The sequence below is a fragment of the Filicampus tigris genome, chromosome 13, assembly GCF_054856515.1.
Source record: "Filicampus tigris isolate MCC_2025a chromosome 13, RoL_Ftig_1.0, whole genome shotgun sequence".
Classification (NCBI taxonomy): domain Eukaryota; kingdom Metazoa; phylum Chordata; class Actinopteri; order Syngnathiformes; family Syngnathidae; genus Filicampus; species Filicampus tigris.
This window is the reverse complement of record NC_141229.1, coordinates 8,444,872-8,464,318: the sequence shown is the minus strand read 5'-3', so window position 1 is coordinate 8,464,318 and position 19,447 is coordinate 8,444,872. Positions and strand designations below refer to the sequence as shown.

The 19,447-nt window shown below is 41.7% G+C and overlaps 2 protein-coding genes across 7 annotated transcripts in view; one reads left to right on the top strand and one right to left on the bottom strand.

Annotated features, from left to right (window-relative positions):
• The window catches only part of begain (brain-enriched guanylate kinase-associated), a 133,800-nt gene extending 118,169 nt beyond the window's left edge, over nt 1-15,631 (top strand). For all 3 annotated transcript variants that reach the window (XM_086048901.1, XM_086048902.1, XM_086048903.1), the window contains 3 exons: nt 6,384-6,491; nt 10,060-10,143; nt 12,250-15,631. In XM_086048901.1, coding sequence (XP_085905027.1) covers nt 6,384-6,491; nt 10,060-10,143; nt 12,250-13,767 — 1,710 coding nt within the window. In that variant the 3' untranslated portion in view covers nt 13,768-15,631. The remainder of the gene's footprint in view (nt 1-6,383; nt 6,492-10,059; nt 10,144-12,249) is intronic.
• Nucleotides 1-19,447, bottom strand: part of wdr25 (WD repeat domain 25) — a 100,122-nt gene that overhangs the window by 51,999 nt on the left and 28,676 nt on the right. For 2 of the 4 annotated variants that reach the window (XM_086048905.1, XM_086048906.1), the window contains 3 exons: nt 18,809-18,979; nt 18,272-18,412; nt 15,174-17,714 (listed from right to left, as the gene is read on the bottom strand). In XM_086048905.1, the coding sequence (XP_085905031.1) occupies nt 17,493-17,714; nt 18,272-18,412; nt 18,809-18,979 (534 nt within the window). In that variant the 3' untranslated portion in view covers nt 15,174-17,492. Of the gene's footprint in view, nt 1-15,170; nt 17,715-18,271; nt 18,413-18,808; nt 18,980-19,447 lie in introns of those variants that run through there. The other 2 variants (XM_086048907.1, XM_086048908.1) reach the window with 2 other exon arrangements.

Genomic DNA, 19,447 nt, shown 5'->3' with positions numbered 1-19,447 from the left:
AGGATTTCTGCCTTTATATCATTACAAGCTGTCATACAATAATGTACTTTGATGATCAGTCAGAAAATATGCAAAGGGAGTTAAGTATACTGTTTGTGCCCGGGAGGCAGATCTCGTCACATATAGACTAAAAATAGCTTGTTGTGGTTGGAAATTTCAAAAGTTCACCTTTTGTTCCACTCGTCAACAATTTTTTTTTAAAATCAAGTCAACTTTTCTAGATCTTTTTATCATTTTTGGGGTCAAAGAATGTCATTAGCAGGTTGCAACAAGTATACAGTGACACTAGAGTCGGCGAAAAGCAAAATACTGAGAAATGTTCACGGAGGAAGTTTTGGAAGATGTGAGTGGAGTATGTGCCTTGGTTCAATAAAGGTTGGGAAACACAATGACCCACGAAGAAGAGAGAGACCTTGGCAGGAGCTGACAACGGCACTTTTGCTTTGATCAAGCGGAACATCTTCATCAGCTTTAATGGACAGCTGCTTGGCACACTTGCTTGATGCAGTTAATCCATCACGTTTAGCATCTCTTTCACTGGACTGTGTCACACGCTGCACTTTCTCGGGCAATCATATCAACCAATGTGGATTTCTTAATCAACGGCATTGGAGCCTTCAAAGTAGAACACTCCAAAGTAGTACAATTTGAAGGTCAACTGCACAATTTGTGTGTGTGTGTGTGTTGGGGCAATGTGCCTGAAGCCTGAATCTTAATGTGTGATGTCAGGAAATGTTTTGCAGATCTACGGGAAAAGTATGAACATTACGTACTGCCTTCATGGTCTGTTTTTAATCTAGCCCGCATCCGCATTTACATGATCAAGAGTTCTGGTTATTGCATTAATTTCACTTTTTTTTTTTTCTCAAATTGTAATATGCATTTCTTTCATTTTTATGTTTCATTCATCTCATTAGATGTTTTAAATGATTTATTGCAAACAATAAAATAAATAGGTCAACTGCACATATATTATACAGAAAAATAAGTAATAGGTTAATTCATTAATAACTGTATTAAATATAAATAATACGATTTTTAAAATGAGCATTAAATATTTGATCAGGTTTTGTCTTTCCTTACTATTTGACATATTTTACATTTACTTTTTCTACTCTATATACGACCAGGGTTGTTTGTCCAAAAAATGTAAATGTTGTCTTGGAGCACAGTTTACCCATCCCTTATCTATTCTAAAGGATTAACGCCACAAGTTTTTTTTTTTTTTTTTCATCTTTTGTGTGTGTTTCATGTAAAAAGTGTACAGATAACACTAGGAAAAAAAACCCATAAATGAAGCAAGAAAGGGCCTTGCTGTTCACTATAATGTGAGTGATATATACCAATTTGAACCATATGCTACCAAAAGTATAATGGCTTGTGGTAGACAAATTCACACCTATTTCACAATTTAGTCTTCCTTGTTTATGGAATGTGGAAGGAAGCCCGAGTGTTAAAAAAAACACAAACACACATTCACAAGCACAACACTTTGCTTGTTGTGCACCAGTGCAAATCAAGAGTAAATAATCTTGGGAGATCTTTTGATGAATCACAGTGCGATGCTGCTCCTCTCGTGTGTAATTACCAGTCAGCAGAAAGGCCCACTGTTTAATGGTGATAACTGCAGTTTGCACAGACAACAGCCCAGTTTCACACAACTACATGCACACCAGAAACAAATATGCTGACGTTTTAAAAACATGTTTTTTACGTCTGTTTCTTTTCTAATTCGTTGGTTCATTTTGGAATACCGATCCAGGGAAATGTGTCTTTTTCTGTTTAGAAAAAAAAAAAAAAAAAATCATAAATGGGGGGGTCACATCACTGTCACTAAACGTCGCTGACATAGACAGACACAGTATTATTAATATATAAATCCACATTTTTGGACCAATTAAGTAAAATTTGATTAGTTCCCACAGGACAGGGGTTGGAATCTCTGGACTCTAAAGTGCGTCTCCCACAATCCAAAACTTACTTTTTGTTTTTGTTTCCACGGCTTATGATATGCACAGAGGTGATATTTGATCTGAAAATCCTCTTTAATGAGGAAAGAACATCACAGTGTTTTTCTTTTTGTGTGCGTGGAGTTTTCTTTTTTGCACCCCTCCGTGAAGTCTCCGGTAATTGCATCTCACGAGATTTGGACTTCATTTGTGGTCCGGTGAAAAGCCAGAATCTCAAGTGGAATACGTGAAAGCACTCGAGGTGACAAGACTTTTTAAATCCACTTCACTTTTCAACACTTCTTCCATAAAGCCCAAACAAGCTGTGTGTTGTGTTTTGTTTGTATGTGTGCGCGTGTGCGCAAGAGGCTTCTGGGGACGTGCGCTGGCAGGTTGGTAGTTATCTTCGTGTGGAGACAACATTTGCATATTTGGGCTGTCAGCAGTGAGTCTCTGAAGCCGCCATGTGTTTGGGAAACAAAGCACTCCCCAGGCCAATCTCCCTCAAATATGAATACAGTATTTGCATATCAACTTTTTTTTTTTTTTTTTTTGCGGTGGGCGGGGATTCAGCCCCCGACTGATAACGAAGTCTTTGTGACGACGTGCCACGGTGACAAGAGGCGAAAGCACAAAATCAGCAGCTGTGACTCCTCTGTAAGCTGCGACGACTAATTAATACACACTTTTTCTACAAAGTACAACAGGAGATGGTGTTGATTATTGTTTTGAAAGGATGCCGCACAGGGCAGAATGACTTTTCTGCTACAAGCATTGGCTTCTTTTGAAGAATGCATAATGCACTACATTCGTAATATTGATGTCGTTATAGTGTAGTGTTAGATTAGATAATCAATGCATATACTATAATAGTACATATTGCTCTAGTACATTACATGCAGTACGTTTTATTGTTATTACAGTTACATGGCTACTTATTATTCATTTCTGTATTACATTAGTAACGTGCAGGGGCGGAGCCATGGGTGGCCTGTCAGTGAGATTCATGAAAAATAGATTTACTTTTAAATTTTTAGTAAATTATTAAATAATTTTTGGAATTAGTGAAATGTGTTTTTTTTTTTAATTTTATTGAATATTAAGAATGGCATAATTGTGGTTGCCTAAGGAAGATCTGAACTTTGTCATTTTATTTGAATATAGTGCTCAGTGAGAGAACTATTGTGGCTCACCCTGATTTTTCCAGGCCTACCCATTCGCCATGTTCTGGCTCCGCCCCTGGTAACGTGTATTATGAGTTGTCAGTAATCACTACATCGTTACTACACCCAACCAATATGGGTTTTTGAGACGAATGCCGATTTTTGGCAGAATACAAATACAGATTTCCAATTAATCGATTAATTAAAAAAAATAGATATTATGCATAAATTATATGACATGAGGAGGAAACATCAGGTAAAAATATGTTTTACTTTTTCTCAAAAGGTACATTACAGAGCCTGCGCTTTTTTACTTTTACTTGAGTAATTATTTGAATGAGTACTTTTACCAAAGTTATTTTTTATACAAGTAATTGTGCTTTTACTCAAGTACAGAACGTCAGTACTTTTCCCATCTCTGCTACCCAGTAAATATATTATTATCAATCTATTATAAATATAACAAACCAGCATCGTTAACCCCTGCAACCTTGCTGTTCGGTGCATCTTGGTGCCAAGTTGAACTGAGGAGAGGAGTTTCACTTAGTTAGGCCATAGCCTTGTCCAATAGGGAAAAAAAAATGTTTTTCCGCCATCTTGTGGCATCTACAGGCAATCACAAACCTTGTTTGGAGGCCGTCAACTATTGAGGGATTTTCGCTATTCGCGGCAGGCTTCAGTCCCTCTCCACCGCATATAGTGGGAAGTTCACTGTACTGACCCCAGATGGAACTAGTGTACCCCAGCTTTCGCTCAGACTCAGCTGGGTCATTACTGTACTCTTCTATGAGCACAAAGTAGTTATTGCTACTTTGGTATATTCACATGCTGGTCCAATTTGTGCTAAATACAAAAGAGTGATTGGTATTACAGAACCATCCAATAAGTAATAGATGTCCGTAGTTAACACTACAGTGATTGTGCCACAATTTCACTTTCACATTGCGATAATGATTACGTAGTCTCACTAGTGGTCGTTACTACTATGTATTATCACATCATAGCCATTATGCAGTCATCGCACTGGTGTACATTGCGAAAGAACACACTACATGTGTCTCTATTAGGGGACACGCAGCGACTGCAATAATACATCACATGAACAAAGACAATAAAGGCGCAACAGCACATTGGAGCCTGAAGTCTGCAACGTGGTCGTCCAACGCAAGTGGATTCTCCAGTAATGAGCTCGGGAGAATGTCAGCTTGTTTGCAGCTGATTAATGACACCGTGTCAGGATTGGATTTGAATATCAATGGCGCTCTATTGCTTAAACTGACATTAATTGCCACCTATTAGATCGACTGTGCTCTCCTGTATATCCGGACATTCGGCTCCGCGGAGGAGGAGACAGTCATTCACAATTGCTAGGCGTGCATGTGTGTGTGCACTGTATACAGTGCAGATAAGAAGTCTACACACCCCTATTCTAATGCCAGAGTTTTGTGATATAGAAACATTGTTTCTAAGATAAGTGGTCATTTTTCCACCCCTAAGGATCTACTCGCATAACCTGTACTTATCAGTCAAGAAAAAACAAATCTTTTCGAGAGATCATAAACGTAACTGTGCACACCCTCTTGTAACTGGGGATGTGGCCGTATTCGAGATTAACCAATGATATTCATGTTAACTCATTCACTGCCAGACATTTTCAGACCCTCTTTTTCTTTAATGTTTACCAAAAAAAAGAAATGAAAAAAAATATAAATAAGTTCCTGGGATGGAATGGCTGGACTGTGAAAAGACAAGTAAATTCGTCAATGGCAGTGAATGAGTTAAATGGGGCTGCCACCAAATATTTTGTGACTGTGAGATTCAAAACCAAGCCCTCCCTAAACAAAAGTTTGAAAAAATAAAATCAATAGCAAACTTTGGACCCTATTAGGACAATGCGGTGAATACAAATAGGCACCACGACAAAAGGGCTCGGCTATTCGGAACAAGCAAACAGAATCATTAGGCTCCTCTGTCTTCCTTCCATCCCGGAAAATGGAAGTGTTTCATTTATATCCTCTTCTGTCCTCTTTCTGCATCAGTGTAATTGATACGCAAGTGTAATCTTCTTTTAATTAAGACTTGCTGCTGGCACATGCTTCACACCGATCTCATTTCTCTTCTGTGCCTTCTCTCATCTTTTTTTTTTGTTTTTCTTTGGCGCCTCCAAGGCAAGCTCGTTTTTCTTTTTCTCAGGGTTGGGCAAACTTTGGTGTTCATGGGGCCTCATATGTTCTTTAAAATTTACAGATGGGACATGTCATTTATATATGAGATCAAAAAAAGTAAGGAAAAAAAGAAAATTCAAATGAAAACATATTTAGTTTATTATTTTAATATTTATAAGTCATCCTAAACTTATTTTTTTCAAGAATATATTCTATGCTAGCCCACTAGTGGAAACACAGCATTCTGACTCATATTGTGTTTGTGGAATATGAGTTAAACAGCAAAATCCACCCCTTCTTAGCCATCTCAGGGGGCGGCCATTTTGTCATTTCTGCCGACTGAAAATGACATCACAACTACTCAGGGCTCAGGTAACCACCAATCACAGCTCACCAGTTTTCTGAAGCTGAGCCATGATTGCTCGTTACCTGAGCCTTGACCAACTTCGATGTCATTTTCAGCTGACACAAGTGACAAAATGGCCGCCCCCTGAGATGGCTGAAAACGGGTGGACTAACTCTTATTTCACAAATGTCATCTTCCAAACCGCTTATCCTATATAGGGTCGCGGGGAGTTGCTGGAGCCTATCCCAGCCGTCAATGGGCGAAGGCAGACTACACCCCGAACTGGTCGCCAGCCAGTCGCAGGGCACACATAGACACTGTCACTGAGCGGGAATCGATCCCACGCTGCCCGCACACAACTCAGGCGTGTGTACCACTACACTATCAGCGGACTATTTCACAAATGCAATATTTTATTTTATTTTATTTTTTTTTTTTTTACAAACGCAATATTAATTAGAATGTCTTGTTTCAACTAGTGGGCCAACATATAATACAATGTATTTCATTTTAAAAGAATAAATACAATTTTAATTAAAGAATTTTAGGGTGAAAAAAAGGTTAATAAAACGTGACATCATAGGACTCCCGATTACGTAAATACGTAGTGGAAAGCATGTTGGGTCATATGTGGCCTAAGGGGCTCACCTTTACTTTCAACAGTTATGATTAATCAATACCAGCCATTTTCATAGCCTTCTTTATCCTCCCATGTGAAAAAAAGACGTAAAACCCTTTTCCTTTCTTTCACATTTCTCAGTCTCAGCACCATGAAGAGGAGAAGAGAGCCCTCAGCCGCGAGATCATTGTCCTCAACAACCACCTCATGGAGGCCAAGCTCACCATAAATAAACTCAAAGAGGACAATGTGAGTATTTGGGGAATGAGGACGCCGCCTGCGTGTGCGGGTAATGTAACTACTGCAAGGTCACGAAAACCGTCTTGTCTGCATATGAACGTATTCTCAAAAGGGAATACAGTACATTAAAACAACAGAAAGGAATAATCGGCTTCTTTACTTGACACGTGAAGGGCATGAAGAGTAATTTACAACATGAACATGCACTTCTGCACAAGCTGACTTAAGTAATTTTTATATAAGAATTAGATTAGATTAGAAAAAACAATTACCCGAGTTCCCATTTATTTTCATTTAAAAATAATAAAAAATTTTAAATATCATTGCAATTTACATTGAGCGTCACTTATTTACTGATTTTTGTTCTTCGGTCAGGCCGAATCCCTATTCAACCCGAAAAGCGGGGTTCCACTGTGAAACTTTAAGGGGTGTGGCTTCATGAGCAGTCCGTCTGTTTTCACTGTGCTGCATCATGGCCGAACCTTAAGCTTGTTTGTTACTTCAATTTTGGCTTGAAAACAAACGCAGGAACAAAAATCTACAAATTGACGATTAAAAACTTGTACATTGGGGCACTCATAAGTTAAAGTACCACTGTATACAAACTTATCCAGATATAACAGCACGTCAAGAAAATCTAAACAGTTACGTTAGCATGCTAATGCTAACATGTCCTGGCTGATTCACCAGTATTCCAGACCACATTAGTAGGTCACCACAAGTCAGCGTAGCATCATGAACATGGTTTTAAAATCTACAAATTGACGATTAAATACTTGTACATCGGGGCACTCATAAGTTAAAGTACCACTGTTTACAAACTTATCCAGATATAACAGCATGTCAAGAAAATCTAAACAGTTACGTTAGCATGCTAATGCTAACATGTCCTGGCTGATTCACCAGTATTCCAGACCACATTAGTAGGTCACCACAAGTCAGCGTAGCATCATGCACATGGTTTTAAATCTGTATTTTCGAGGTCATATTGCAGCCCTCTGTTGCTTTAAATTTGCCTGACGACACATAAATCAAACAGTTGCCTAGGATACTCACCCAAGGGGAGTCCTGGCGCTGCTTTACTTCCATTCCTGGTCTGTAATCCAGCCTTGTTAGTGCCTATATGGAGGTTAGCTTGAAGCAGCTTCTCTTCATAAAAGTAAAGTCTCATATAGTTCCACAACACCTTGGATATTTGTGCTCCACGGAGCCACAACAGATGGAGGAATTAACTTGAAGCCGCTGGGTGTTTAAGGGTGAATATACTCTGATCAATGGGCATCCTCGAGGCTGTCAGGATCTACAAGCGTGAGCTGAGCTCAAAAGGGGGGGGGGGGCATGTGGCAATGCACTGCGTTGCCTCTTTCTTTTGAACTGAAGATCTTTGCGAGGACTGGAGGCCAGGTTAGATATTCTCTCTTTGCTATCTGGCAGTCGTGAGCCCTTTTGAGCCGCAGAAGAGTATTTGGACAATCCCTCTCCATTTCCTGCGGGGCTGATTGGAGTCAAGGTTCATTTTGAAGCGGGGTGAACCCTGGGCATTTGCTGCGAGGCAGCCATCGCTGCTAATGAGCGGTTCTTGCCACTGCTGTATCTGCTGTCACACGTTACGCCCAAAGGGGGAAACCATGATCTTACAATCATGTTATCGTTTTGCTTTGTTCTTTTAAGGCCAACTGTAATGATAATACAACATGCAATGTAATGGTGTTGTTTTTTTTTTTTTTTTGCTTTATAATACAAGAAAACGTTCGAGATGGATGACAATTCTTTTAAAGAGGAAATCAACCCAAAGAAATTTTTTTTTTCCCCAGAATATGTTGCCAGCAGGCCTACTAGCTGAAACACGGCATTCAGATTAATATTGTGTTTGTGGAAGATGAGTTAAGCAGCAAAATCCACCCCTTTTTAGCCATCTCAGGGGGTGGCCAGAAGTGACAAAATGGCCGCCCCCCCCCCCCCAGAGATGGCGAAAAAGGGGTGGATTAACTCTTATTCCACAAACGCAATATTTATGGATGGATGTTTTTGTACAGTCGACTTGGCCAACTTGTACTGAGCAGTCAGGAAAGTGAGGGCGTACGAGGGTCTTTCATTAGTTGGCATGACAAAAACTTACTATTATGAATTTTTATCTGCTGTAATCGGACAATCGACTTGGCTATATTATACTGAGCAGCCAGGACAGGGAGTAAATTGAGGACAGTCTGGTACTGTGTTTGGTGCGGTGGGTGTCGGTGCCAGTAAGTAGCGTTGGGTGTGACTAAACATAGCTGACTTTCCAGAGTACACATTATCTTTTATAATCGTGTCATTTGTCATATCGTACTGAGCAGCAACGACAGAGCCTGGCTTCCCAGGTTTGTTGCTACGCAACGGCAATGTCGCAATTCCATTTCTGGTTTAATGGCCGTCGATGTATTTCTCCCGGTAAAAGGCACAACAATGAAACTATAGATGCTCACAGGTCTGAAGTCTCACGAGATACTCTGAAGCATTGTGTGCCATCATGCACAATGGCGGCTTAAGATTGATTTTTCTTTCCAGAAAATTGTACAGCCTCGGGGGTATTCAAAAGTGTTGGCTAACTATGAAGCAACTGAAACTAAGACATCTCCAACAAACTATTTGAACCATCTCCGCAATCCACAGGGCGCCCGAACGTCCCTCCGGCGATAGCAAGAGAAGGAAAAGAATGATTGGAAACAAAGTCACAGCTAACTGGCGGGGGAGTCAAAGCTGTCAGAGCAAAAGCTTTGATGCCCTGACATAAAAAAAAAAATTGTCAGCACTGCGGCACGCTTGAGAAACACGGTGCAGCAAAACCATGACCTTTTCTAAGTGGGTTGAATTTACAGTGTAAAACTACTAAACCACCCACACTAATGCAACACAAGCAAAGACTGAAAACAAGAAATTGGAGCATGTGCCGCACCAGGCGACCGACCTCTGCGTCCAACCGAGATTGAGACTCTTAATGATGCAGTTGCTTCTTTGGCTGTAAAGTTGAAACGGAGATAATGTGGCATCTTCAAGTGAGTTCAGTTGGCAAAGATTAACAGCAACATATCATGTAGAATCAACAGGGCAGAATACTTTTTGAAGCATGGTGAATAAATACTACACACACACGATTGAGAAGTAGTTAGTCACCCTAGCGGAACTCTAATAGATGGATTGATTCCAGTTGGTTACATTATCTACTATTATACTACGCAAGCAACTCCACATGTCCGGTTTATGGCTAAAGAACAAAAAATATGATTTAAGTGCTATGGAGTCAGCTCAAATGTTCTGCTTTAACATTGAGAATTTGCTATCCAATATGTGTTCTACAAAATGTATTACATAGCTCTGGAACCACTTTATGAGGCCACATCACATCGTATCACTGCACCTATAATTAGCCCTTCTCCCTCCCAGGTCTCCCCTAATTACAAAATAATTAAATGGCGATTAGGACGCTGTAATTTAAAGTGTTCCAGAGTTTGCCCAGCGGCAATATGAACTCAAAACCTCTCGCTGCCTCCGGTACTGCATGCGTATATAGAGATGGATCTCCGTGTCTCCTTTTTAGGACCTATACAGGAAAGACTGCAACCTGGCTGCCCAGCTGCTGCAGTGCTCCAAGTCTCATTACAGAGCTCACAAGATGTCTGAGGTGAGCTGTTGACTCTATTTATACCATGAATATCAATGAATATGAATACATTAAAGAAAGGCTCATTGAATATAAACCCAGTAAAGACCCGTGGACTTGGATCAATTAGTGGAGCCCAGAGTTCAAGTAAACATGGTGAAGCTGCATTTAGCTGTTATGCTGCACACAAATGGAATGAGATGCCAACAGATGTGACGTCAGACTAGAATGTAAATTCATTTAAATACAGGTTAAAAAACATTGTCCACCACCCCCCAAGTACCATTCATTAAGGTCTTCTCAACATTTTTAAATATTTGTTTTCCTTTTAGTTACTTTAGAAACCTACTATTATTCCTTTCCTTTCCTTATTCCCTTAAAGTTTTCCATGAATGTGTTTAAACGCTGTCAATGTATGTTCTTATAGTAATTTCTGCAAGTTCCTTTTTTTTTCTCATCTTTGCTTTCTGAATGTCGTTAACTGTTGTTTATAAATGCTGGTAGCTACTGTGTCTTTGCTTGTGTGAAGCACATTGAGTTACCTTATGTATGAAATGTGCTCTATGAATAAATCTGCCTTGCCCGCCTAATGAGTCATGATTGCGCTATTGTTTGCTAATGTAATGCAAAATTTGTTCGTGAATCAGACATTTTCTATCCATTCATTTTCGATACCACTTACCCTGAACAATAAAATAACCAAATCCCTCCACGAGACCACTAATGGTTGGATTAAGATTCCGTCTAACATATCGCTACACTTAAAAAAAAAAAAAAAAAACTCCTTCAGTGGACATACTCAAAATGACATAATTGAGTAGAATAGTGGCAAACTCAGACTGACTGTGACGCAAAATCCCAACAAAGATACGCGTTGTCGTTAAACTCTCAACTGAACTATCGTTGAACCATAACATAAAGACACACTGTGAGTGGAAACGCGTTTTTTATCTTCCTTTTGAGGTTGAGGACATCATATTGAATCGCAGTAATACTCTTAAGCGACTATAGGCAAAACTCCCAAACCAATAACTCACGGAGAAAAGCGTAGAACTGCCGCGGGCATAATACCGTATAATGAGTGTTCCTTCTATCGCCAGCAGTTAAACCATTAACATCAATAAGTGGAACAAGACCTGTTGAAGTGTACGCCCTTAGATGCATGAAATCCAAACAGAGCGGCGGTGGTACTGCTAATTAAGATTTGCCTCAGATAACAAGTAACGCCGAGCTAGCTCTCTCCAATCATCCTCACCTACTTTCCATCTGTAGTCCCCCTGGGAATTGGCAGTTACTAAAAATAGCCCACACTTACAAGATGCAGGTTATTTTGTGCCGAGGCGAGCTTCTATTTCCAAACAAAGCCCAGTCGGTAATTGATCCTTTTCCCTCTCTCCCGCTATTTCCATCTGGAGACCCGGAACGCTGGTTTAATCTGAATCTAAGACGTTCCCTGTGGAACTGATATGTGTTTGATGGTAGACCGAGGGAAAAGGGACACTGAGTGAAAGAGGAAATGAGGGCTTTTTGCTTGAAAAGGCGCTGGAGGATGAAAGAATAGGAAGACGAGTCGGGGAAAGATGTTGGTGTGGCTGGAAGATCCAACTGACACTCACCAAATTTAATAGCCACAGAGAAGAAGTTGATAATTGACAGAGCGATACGGTAAGACAGAGAAAAGGAAATGTTTTCAAAGAGAAAAATATCTGGTATTATTAATAGAAGCCTCCATTGAAAGGGGAAGCAGAATGGTGTTGGGAAACACAGTGGAACAAATAAATAAATGGATGTTGTGTTCAGCAGTTTCCTGACAAGTTCATTAGGGGGGCAAAGTAGTGCAAGTCCCCCGAGAAACACGAGCAGGCCTGGACCCGTGCGAGAATGAATTACTTTCTAAAGCAGAACAAGAAAACGGAAGTCCTAAAGGAGCAGCAATAGACACATACCCTTGAAGAGAACTATTTGTGCTCACTTTTACAAATAATGACTCAATAAATTTCACTTTCACTCATAATCACGCGAGCGCGCCGAGTTCAATTTGAAAGGAGTGTTGCCAAGCATCAACTACGATCATCTGTTTTAATGCCGCAGTATTCATCAGCCTCGTTTTGTCTCTCCGTGTTTCAGCTGCCACTGGACTTCCAGGAACGCATCAGTTCCCACATGGAGAAACATAATCAGGGTAGTGAAGCCACCATGGCAATGTGCCACTCCAATTACTCTGACGCTGTGCCCACAGCCATCATTGCAAAGATCCTAGAAAAACCGGAACCGGGGAACAGTTGCCCTGTTACCCGGTCCCCGAGTCCACGGCGGCAGGACGCAGACTCCCTGGCGGAACCAGGAGGTAATGATCACTTCAACCGCCGAGTTGCGTACAAGAGCTCCGACCTGTACTGTAGCGATACAGCCCTCTACTGCCCCGAACGGTGGCAGGAAACGGACCGCCGGCAGAGCATCGACCTCCACGGCACCACTTTGCTCCAGCTCCACGCCCAGAACTCCACGGACAGCAACCCGGATGAGGACGCCTACCACTCCGGCAGCTTCTCCCATCACGAGCCGCCTTCGTCCTTCCACCACCATGAGGAGTTTAGCGCCGGAAGCCTCCCCGCTTCCAGTTCCTACTCCAGTTTCAGCCTTGCCTCCGACGACAAGGGCGGCGTGGCGGCTGGGGGCGGCGTGCGCACCGCCAGTAGCACTTTATCCACTTCCCACCAGGGTTTGTACATGGACTGGCCGGATGGCGGCAGTGGGGAGTATGAACGCAAAAGCATGCCTTCCTACGATAAAGACGGCTCAGGTTTCCCCAAGTCCAACAGCATTCAGCATATTGTCACTTCGAGGAGCCCGCAGAAGGGCGCCTCGCCGGCGTACACGAGGACGGCCTCTTGCTTCAGCGAACCTTATCACTCCGGCACCCCTCGCCTGGGCTCCTCTCACAGCATGGGATCCACAACCGGGTTAGGCCAAGCAAAAGGTGCAGCTCTGGAAAGCAGGGCCGACATCCACGTCCAAGAGGATGAGCTAAGCAACCGCTGGAAACAGCTGAGTGTGGAAGATGTCAACACGTTCTCGTCTTCCTATCGTAACGTCACGGGACGGGGCTCACCGTACAGTTTCTCAGAGTGCCACTACGCCATGGGGCCTTCAAGTAAGGCCAAGGGATCTCTCTACAGCAGCTTCCAAGAGGGAGATGACGTCTTCCACAGCCACATGCTGGACCAGTGCTTCGAGTTGGGTTCCCCTTCGCCCAGCCGCAGCCCCAAACCTCCGCCCGCGGAGTTTCGCAAACAGAAAAAGAACTCTGCGACGTATCGAGCCAAGGACGGCAATCCAGACGGCTCGTTGCTCTCAGGAAGTTCGAAAGAGAAGGAGCGTGCCAAGAAGGACTACGTCAATCTGAGTGCGGGGAGCTCGGCCGAGTCCTTGCAGCAAAGCCCCTTAGAAGCCTCGAGTCTTCAGCATTACCCGAGCCCCAGGCCAAGTGTCCGGCCTCGCCCGAGCTCCAGCTCCGCCCTTAGCGCCGTGGGCCCGGCGCTCCCCAAGAAAACGTCTCCGAGATACCAAAAATTTGGCAGCACTGGGCTGACGAGGAAGGACAGTCTGACCAAGGCGCAGCTCTACGGCACACTGCTGAACTGAGGCAGCGAGGAAGGAGCTTGTCATTTTATGCATGATGATGATGATGATGATGATGATGATTACTAGCCTTCTGTACTGTACCGTCTCAAACGTTCTCTGCAGCATACTTGGTGTGACAAGGGTGTTCAGTGTTTAATGTATCCTAGCCAAGGCATGTTTCATGGAGTCTGCAACACTTTTTCTATTGTATGTCAAATTAATCAAAGTGTAGCTTCTAGCTAGCTGAGATGGTGTAGCAATTCAGTGACAATTCTTTTATTGATCTGAGAGCCACTGGGATGAAACCACCTTCAGCAAGACAGACCATGGACGTACTGTGCTTTGTGCTAAAACTTTGATACTGAATACTGTTAGGAAAACCAGCAAGAAACTTAACTCTTCTTCTTCTAAAAAAAAATATAAATAGTAAATCAAATCAAAGCATGTGTCATGGGATAATACTATTCATAAACATGTTCAATTTTGTTTGATCAAATTTCAAAGACAACAACGTGCTTGTATAGCGAGCCACAGAAAGGTACATGTTAATCAAATTAATCCAAACAGTGACTGGACTATGAAATAGTACAATTAAAACACCCAACAAACAATGCAATTGTTGGGACGCAAACGGCAAAGAGTTTTAACAGCTGGATTTTGTCTTATTTTTATACCAAAAAAAAAAAAATTGATCCGTAAATGTGATGCTGTATTGCACAATCGTTATCCATACAGCAGGACACTGGTTAAGTTGCCTTAATTCCGTTTAGTGGGGCACAACTTTGCAGAATCTTAGGAATGTACATACTGTATATCTGCTCTATTGATACTGCAGTGTCTTCTTCGTGCTTGGCATAACAGAGGTGCTGTCTCGGAAGGGGGTGAGTCCTCTTGTCTGAATGAGAATGAGGTTGCTATATCTAACACCGCTTTCAGTTTGTTTTATTTAATTTGGGAGCTTTTTGGCCCAATTTGGCTGTTCACAGTTAAAGTAGATTTAATTACGAGATGTGCAACAAGCGCAATTGTGTAAAATAAGAAGAATAAGAGGCAACCCAAGTGTGCCAAACAAGAGCGTCCAATTAGGCGTTCTACGTTTTGGCGTTTACTAAATAATGAGATCATAAGTCATTGTTCTAAAAAGGTTTCTCAGTTTGTAAGTCATTCTTTTCATGAGTGAATTCCATTAAAATGAAACACAGGATCATCACAGACACAGAAATGGGCTTCAACAGTTAAGTCGCCCCCTCGTGTTAATTGGGTTCTTTTTACTGTGCAAGTAAGGCTACTAAAGCAAAATTGGAGCCAAAATGACTTCAGTTAAATCTTCCTGCTTAAGTTTGTCCTTTTCTCCTAGTGAACAAGCGATAATCAAAAAGAACTTACAGTGAGATTTTCTTGTGTGTTTCTACCTCTCCTGTTTTGCAAACACTGGCTTCAACTGTTTTCGATTGCAACGGCATTTCTAAAAAATTCACCTTTACGCGCGCTTTTTTTGCAACTCTCGTTAATTTTCCAATCTTATGTTTATTTGGTGTGAGTGGGTGTATTGTATTTACTGTGAGTGAGGTTTAGAAAAGGTTTAAAAATGAATATAACCACTGTACAAATTTTAATGAAAGAAGTGCGGTATTTTTGTTGAGGCGATGAATAGAAAGAGACAGAGAGAAAATGCATCTATACACAACAATGCAACTGTTTTCTATTCAGTTGTTATGGTATTTATGGAATGCTTTGATCATCAGCCCAACAAGGACGTTCAAGTGGGTCTATCCAGTCCTACCTCCTTCACGGTCCCGGTAAAAACAGAATGTGAACATGACTCTGATGCATGATTATATATTTTTGCTGTATTTATTTAATAAAGATGAGTGTTGGGAAAATACTTTGACGGCATCCAGGGGCTTTTATTTATTTTAAAAGAAGAAATTATGTACAATGGAAACTCAAAAGTCAAGTTGCCAATTAGCAGTGGCACTGAAAGACTGTCTGATGGTAACAGTTCATCCATGATCCATTTTTGTTTGACTCAAGTGACAGCCCATTTACCATAAAAACAGTCCATCTTTGAATTTCTGAATGTCGCATGATCGCTGGCTAGCAAGTCACTGAATTACTAATGACAGTAAACCCCCGTTTAACATGGGTGACATGTTCCAGATCCACCCGTAAAAGGTGTACGTCTGCGATTGAGTAACCATGCACACCGTATATTTTTAAAATAGCTTAAAAAACATTTAACATATCGCCATATCACCTACTATTTTGGCAGGGAATGGCCAATTTACAAATTAAAGTCATCTACTTGTAGCCAGCAGAGTTGTTTGTCAAATATCACCCAGATTTGTCGTTCAATAGTTGTTGCAAAAACCCCTGGGCGTTCTAATTAAGAAGCGGGGGGGCATGGCGGGGCGGCGTCACAGGGATCACCCGGCATTCAATAAAAAGCTGAAAAGTAGGCGTGTCCAGATCCGATAATGATATCGGTCCAATATCAGCCAAAAACAGTATCAGATTATATCGGTCTATATCCAAAATATCCGATATTAGCATTCATATACAAGCGGTCCAGACGCCGCTCCTGATCTTCTATCAAACTCCTTAAAATGATATTTTGCATTTCAAAGAGTATATGCAAGCGCAGTACATTCTCATGTTTGAGGTTGAATTTGTGTAACCAAAATGTTTGGAATAAAGGGGTCATATTTTTCTCATACCTACTGGTGCTGACTATTGTTCTTTATTTTAATAGTATCACTTAATCAAGTCCCTTCTAACACTTCATACTAAAAAATACATAAAAGCATGCAGCATTCCTGCTGATATTGTATCGGATCGATATCGGTATCAGGACACCTCTACTGAAAAGTGTATCAGCGACTGTGGCTCTCCTTTACCGTGCAAAAACAATACAGAAAGTATAGTGGTAGCTTCAAGTTATGAGCCATCACTTGGTTGATTTTTAGCGTTTATAAAAGTCAAGGTACCACTGTATATCATCAAAACTAAAAAATAAATAAATACCACTTAAAAATCTGTAATCTGGAGGGGTGGTGAGAATATTGAACCGCAATACAGCGGGAAACACTAACTACTACGCTCGCGAGTCAAACGATGGCTAGTACGAGCACAACGTCAGCAGTGGCACTAAAATATGGGCCGATAGTCTCAACAGCTGACAACGCTGTAGCCAATCAACTCGCGCCAAGGTTTGGCGAGACCATCAAAGACGCCTTTTGCTCAAATTCCAGATTTTGAAGTTGTACTCTATTTTTAATCATGTTGTTTTGTAATTGTTTTTCTTTGTGCATCCCCAATTGCCAACTCTTCATTCGACACGAAAAACAAGCGTGAATGATTATCACACTTGAACAAGAGCATAGAAAGCAGCATTCTGTACTGAAATATATCGTGTATTTCAAGGGCTCTTCAATTCAAAGATAACGATCACAAGCGTTCGCACGTCATCCCTCTTTTGTCGACGGGTGGGATTTTTGGACAAAGCTGACAAGCGCTGACAGATGTGAGCGATTCATTTTTCTTTAGTCTCGCTCCGGCTGAGATGTTGAGGGAAATGTCACATCAGAGCGGCTGAGAACAAAGGAACATCAAGAGACAAAGAGAATTTTGCTTTTAAAGATAACGACTTAAAGGAGCGCCGACGCCGTGTTTGTGTGCCCCAGAGATCCACTTCCACTTCCAGTCTTCACCTACCTAACATTTAAGTTCCACTTTTGGCTCCATCCTCAGTGCCAGACCTTGACCTCGCCGGCCCAGTCGCAAGTGGCAGCGGTGGCCGGCAGGACGGGATGTTGGGACACGCACAGGCACGGCTGGCTGTGCGCTTGCAGCGAGCGCAGCGGCCGAGCGTTTTGATAGTCGTAGAAGTGGGCTGAGCCGGCGGAGCTGCCCGACGCCAAAATAGTTCCGTCCTGAGAGAATTCGCATCGCACCGCATATCCCTCCACCTAAGAAAGACAAAACTCATGTTACGTTGACTCGTTTTTTTTTTTTTTTTCCCCATCTTGGGATGCATTTGAAAAGAGACACTGGACACTTTAATGGAGTGTAGTGAGATCCAATATGAACTTAAATACAGCCGTGCCTTGAGATGCGATTATAAGTTCAACTTAATTGCAACTCTCTCTTGAAAGAGACCGTTGGGGGTGAAAAAAAAAATAATTAAAAGGCATCATTATCATGCTGGGATTTCATTATCTTATCAAATGTATCCCCTGGTGAGAGGCAATTAAAATGTGTAGTATTAATGCATTTGCATTGCACGTGAGGTCATCCATCATCCATGACTAGTGTAGAAATATCCAATAGTGCTTAGTGTGTTTGTGTTGGAAAGAAAAACACTGCAGGCTTTGAACGTACAAGTTATTTCCTGACTTATGACACTTCCTTTGCACACTTTTAATTGCATGTCTGTCCGTCTAACAACATCACTTTTTTTTTTCCCATTATTGACGTGAGTGAATGCCACTGCTAATCCTTCCCTGAGGCCAGCGTCATTCCTGACCTTGTGTCCCTCGTAACGTCGCCTCTTGTTCATCCTGTAGGGCCGCTGGGAGGAGAACAAAGCCATGTAGTCGCCGTTCGTCTGGGCTACAAAGGAATCCTCCCGTGGATGGAGAGCCAGGCTAGGGCATGTGTAGCGCTCCTAGAGATCAGTAGGAAATCAAATGAGTACAGTAAAGTGGAACCTCGATTTAACAGACTAATAGGGGGGAGGGGTCATCCGCTAAAGGAGACTGTCCATTAAATTGAAGCACTTTGTTTCGTGGTCGTGTTTTCTACTTTTTTCGTGGTGTAGAAACGCCCAGTACAATATAAAATGATTGTAAATGAATATCCCCAAAGTAGCATGTTCACGAGAGGTACACGGCAGTGCCGGAGAAGACGGTGGCAACAAATATGATTGGTGTTTTGAGTGGGCTGGACGCAATTTTTTTGACCGTTAAATCCGAAATCCATTAAATCAATGTTTCGCTCTACTTTTAATTTGCGGTATTTATTTTAGCACTACTAACAGAAGTAATTCTTCAACAAGGCTTACATGGTAGATCTGGTTGGAGACCTTGGCGGTGGTGTTGAAGTCCCAGGCGATCAAAGTACGGTCCGCAGAGTCTCTACTGACACAGTCGGAGCTTGTGATGACATCCAGGCCGCCTCTTAGGAAGAGAATGTCCAATGTCTGCTGGATTGCTGCTTTGTACACTTTAACCACCTGAGGTTTGGGGGGGGGGGGGACATAAAAACATAAAAAGACAGATTAATATCGTACTGTAAAATATGGGGAGGGAATATATTAAATTTTCTACCAGAACCAAACTTTTCAGAGATTTTTAACACGATATAACATTTATGTTCCTCTAAGAGATGTTGTGCCTCAATTCATCACCAAGTGCATTTTCCACTTTCCATATGCGGCGTTCTCTCCTGTTAGGTAAATATGAGGAAGTGCAGTGGATAAGATCCAAAGCCCCTTTCTGTATCACAATGTCATTGGTTTGTCAATAAATTACAGTGCAAGCAGTAAAAATGAAATGTGAATCTCTTGAAATCAGTCTTCCACATACAATAAGGTGCAACCTACAATTTAGAAGAACCATCAACAAAACGTTAGCCGTAGTTTATACCAGAACATCTCTCAAGAGTACATTGTTATACTGACAACGTGGCTAAGCAATTTGAC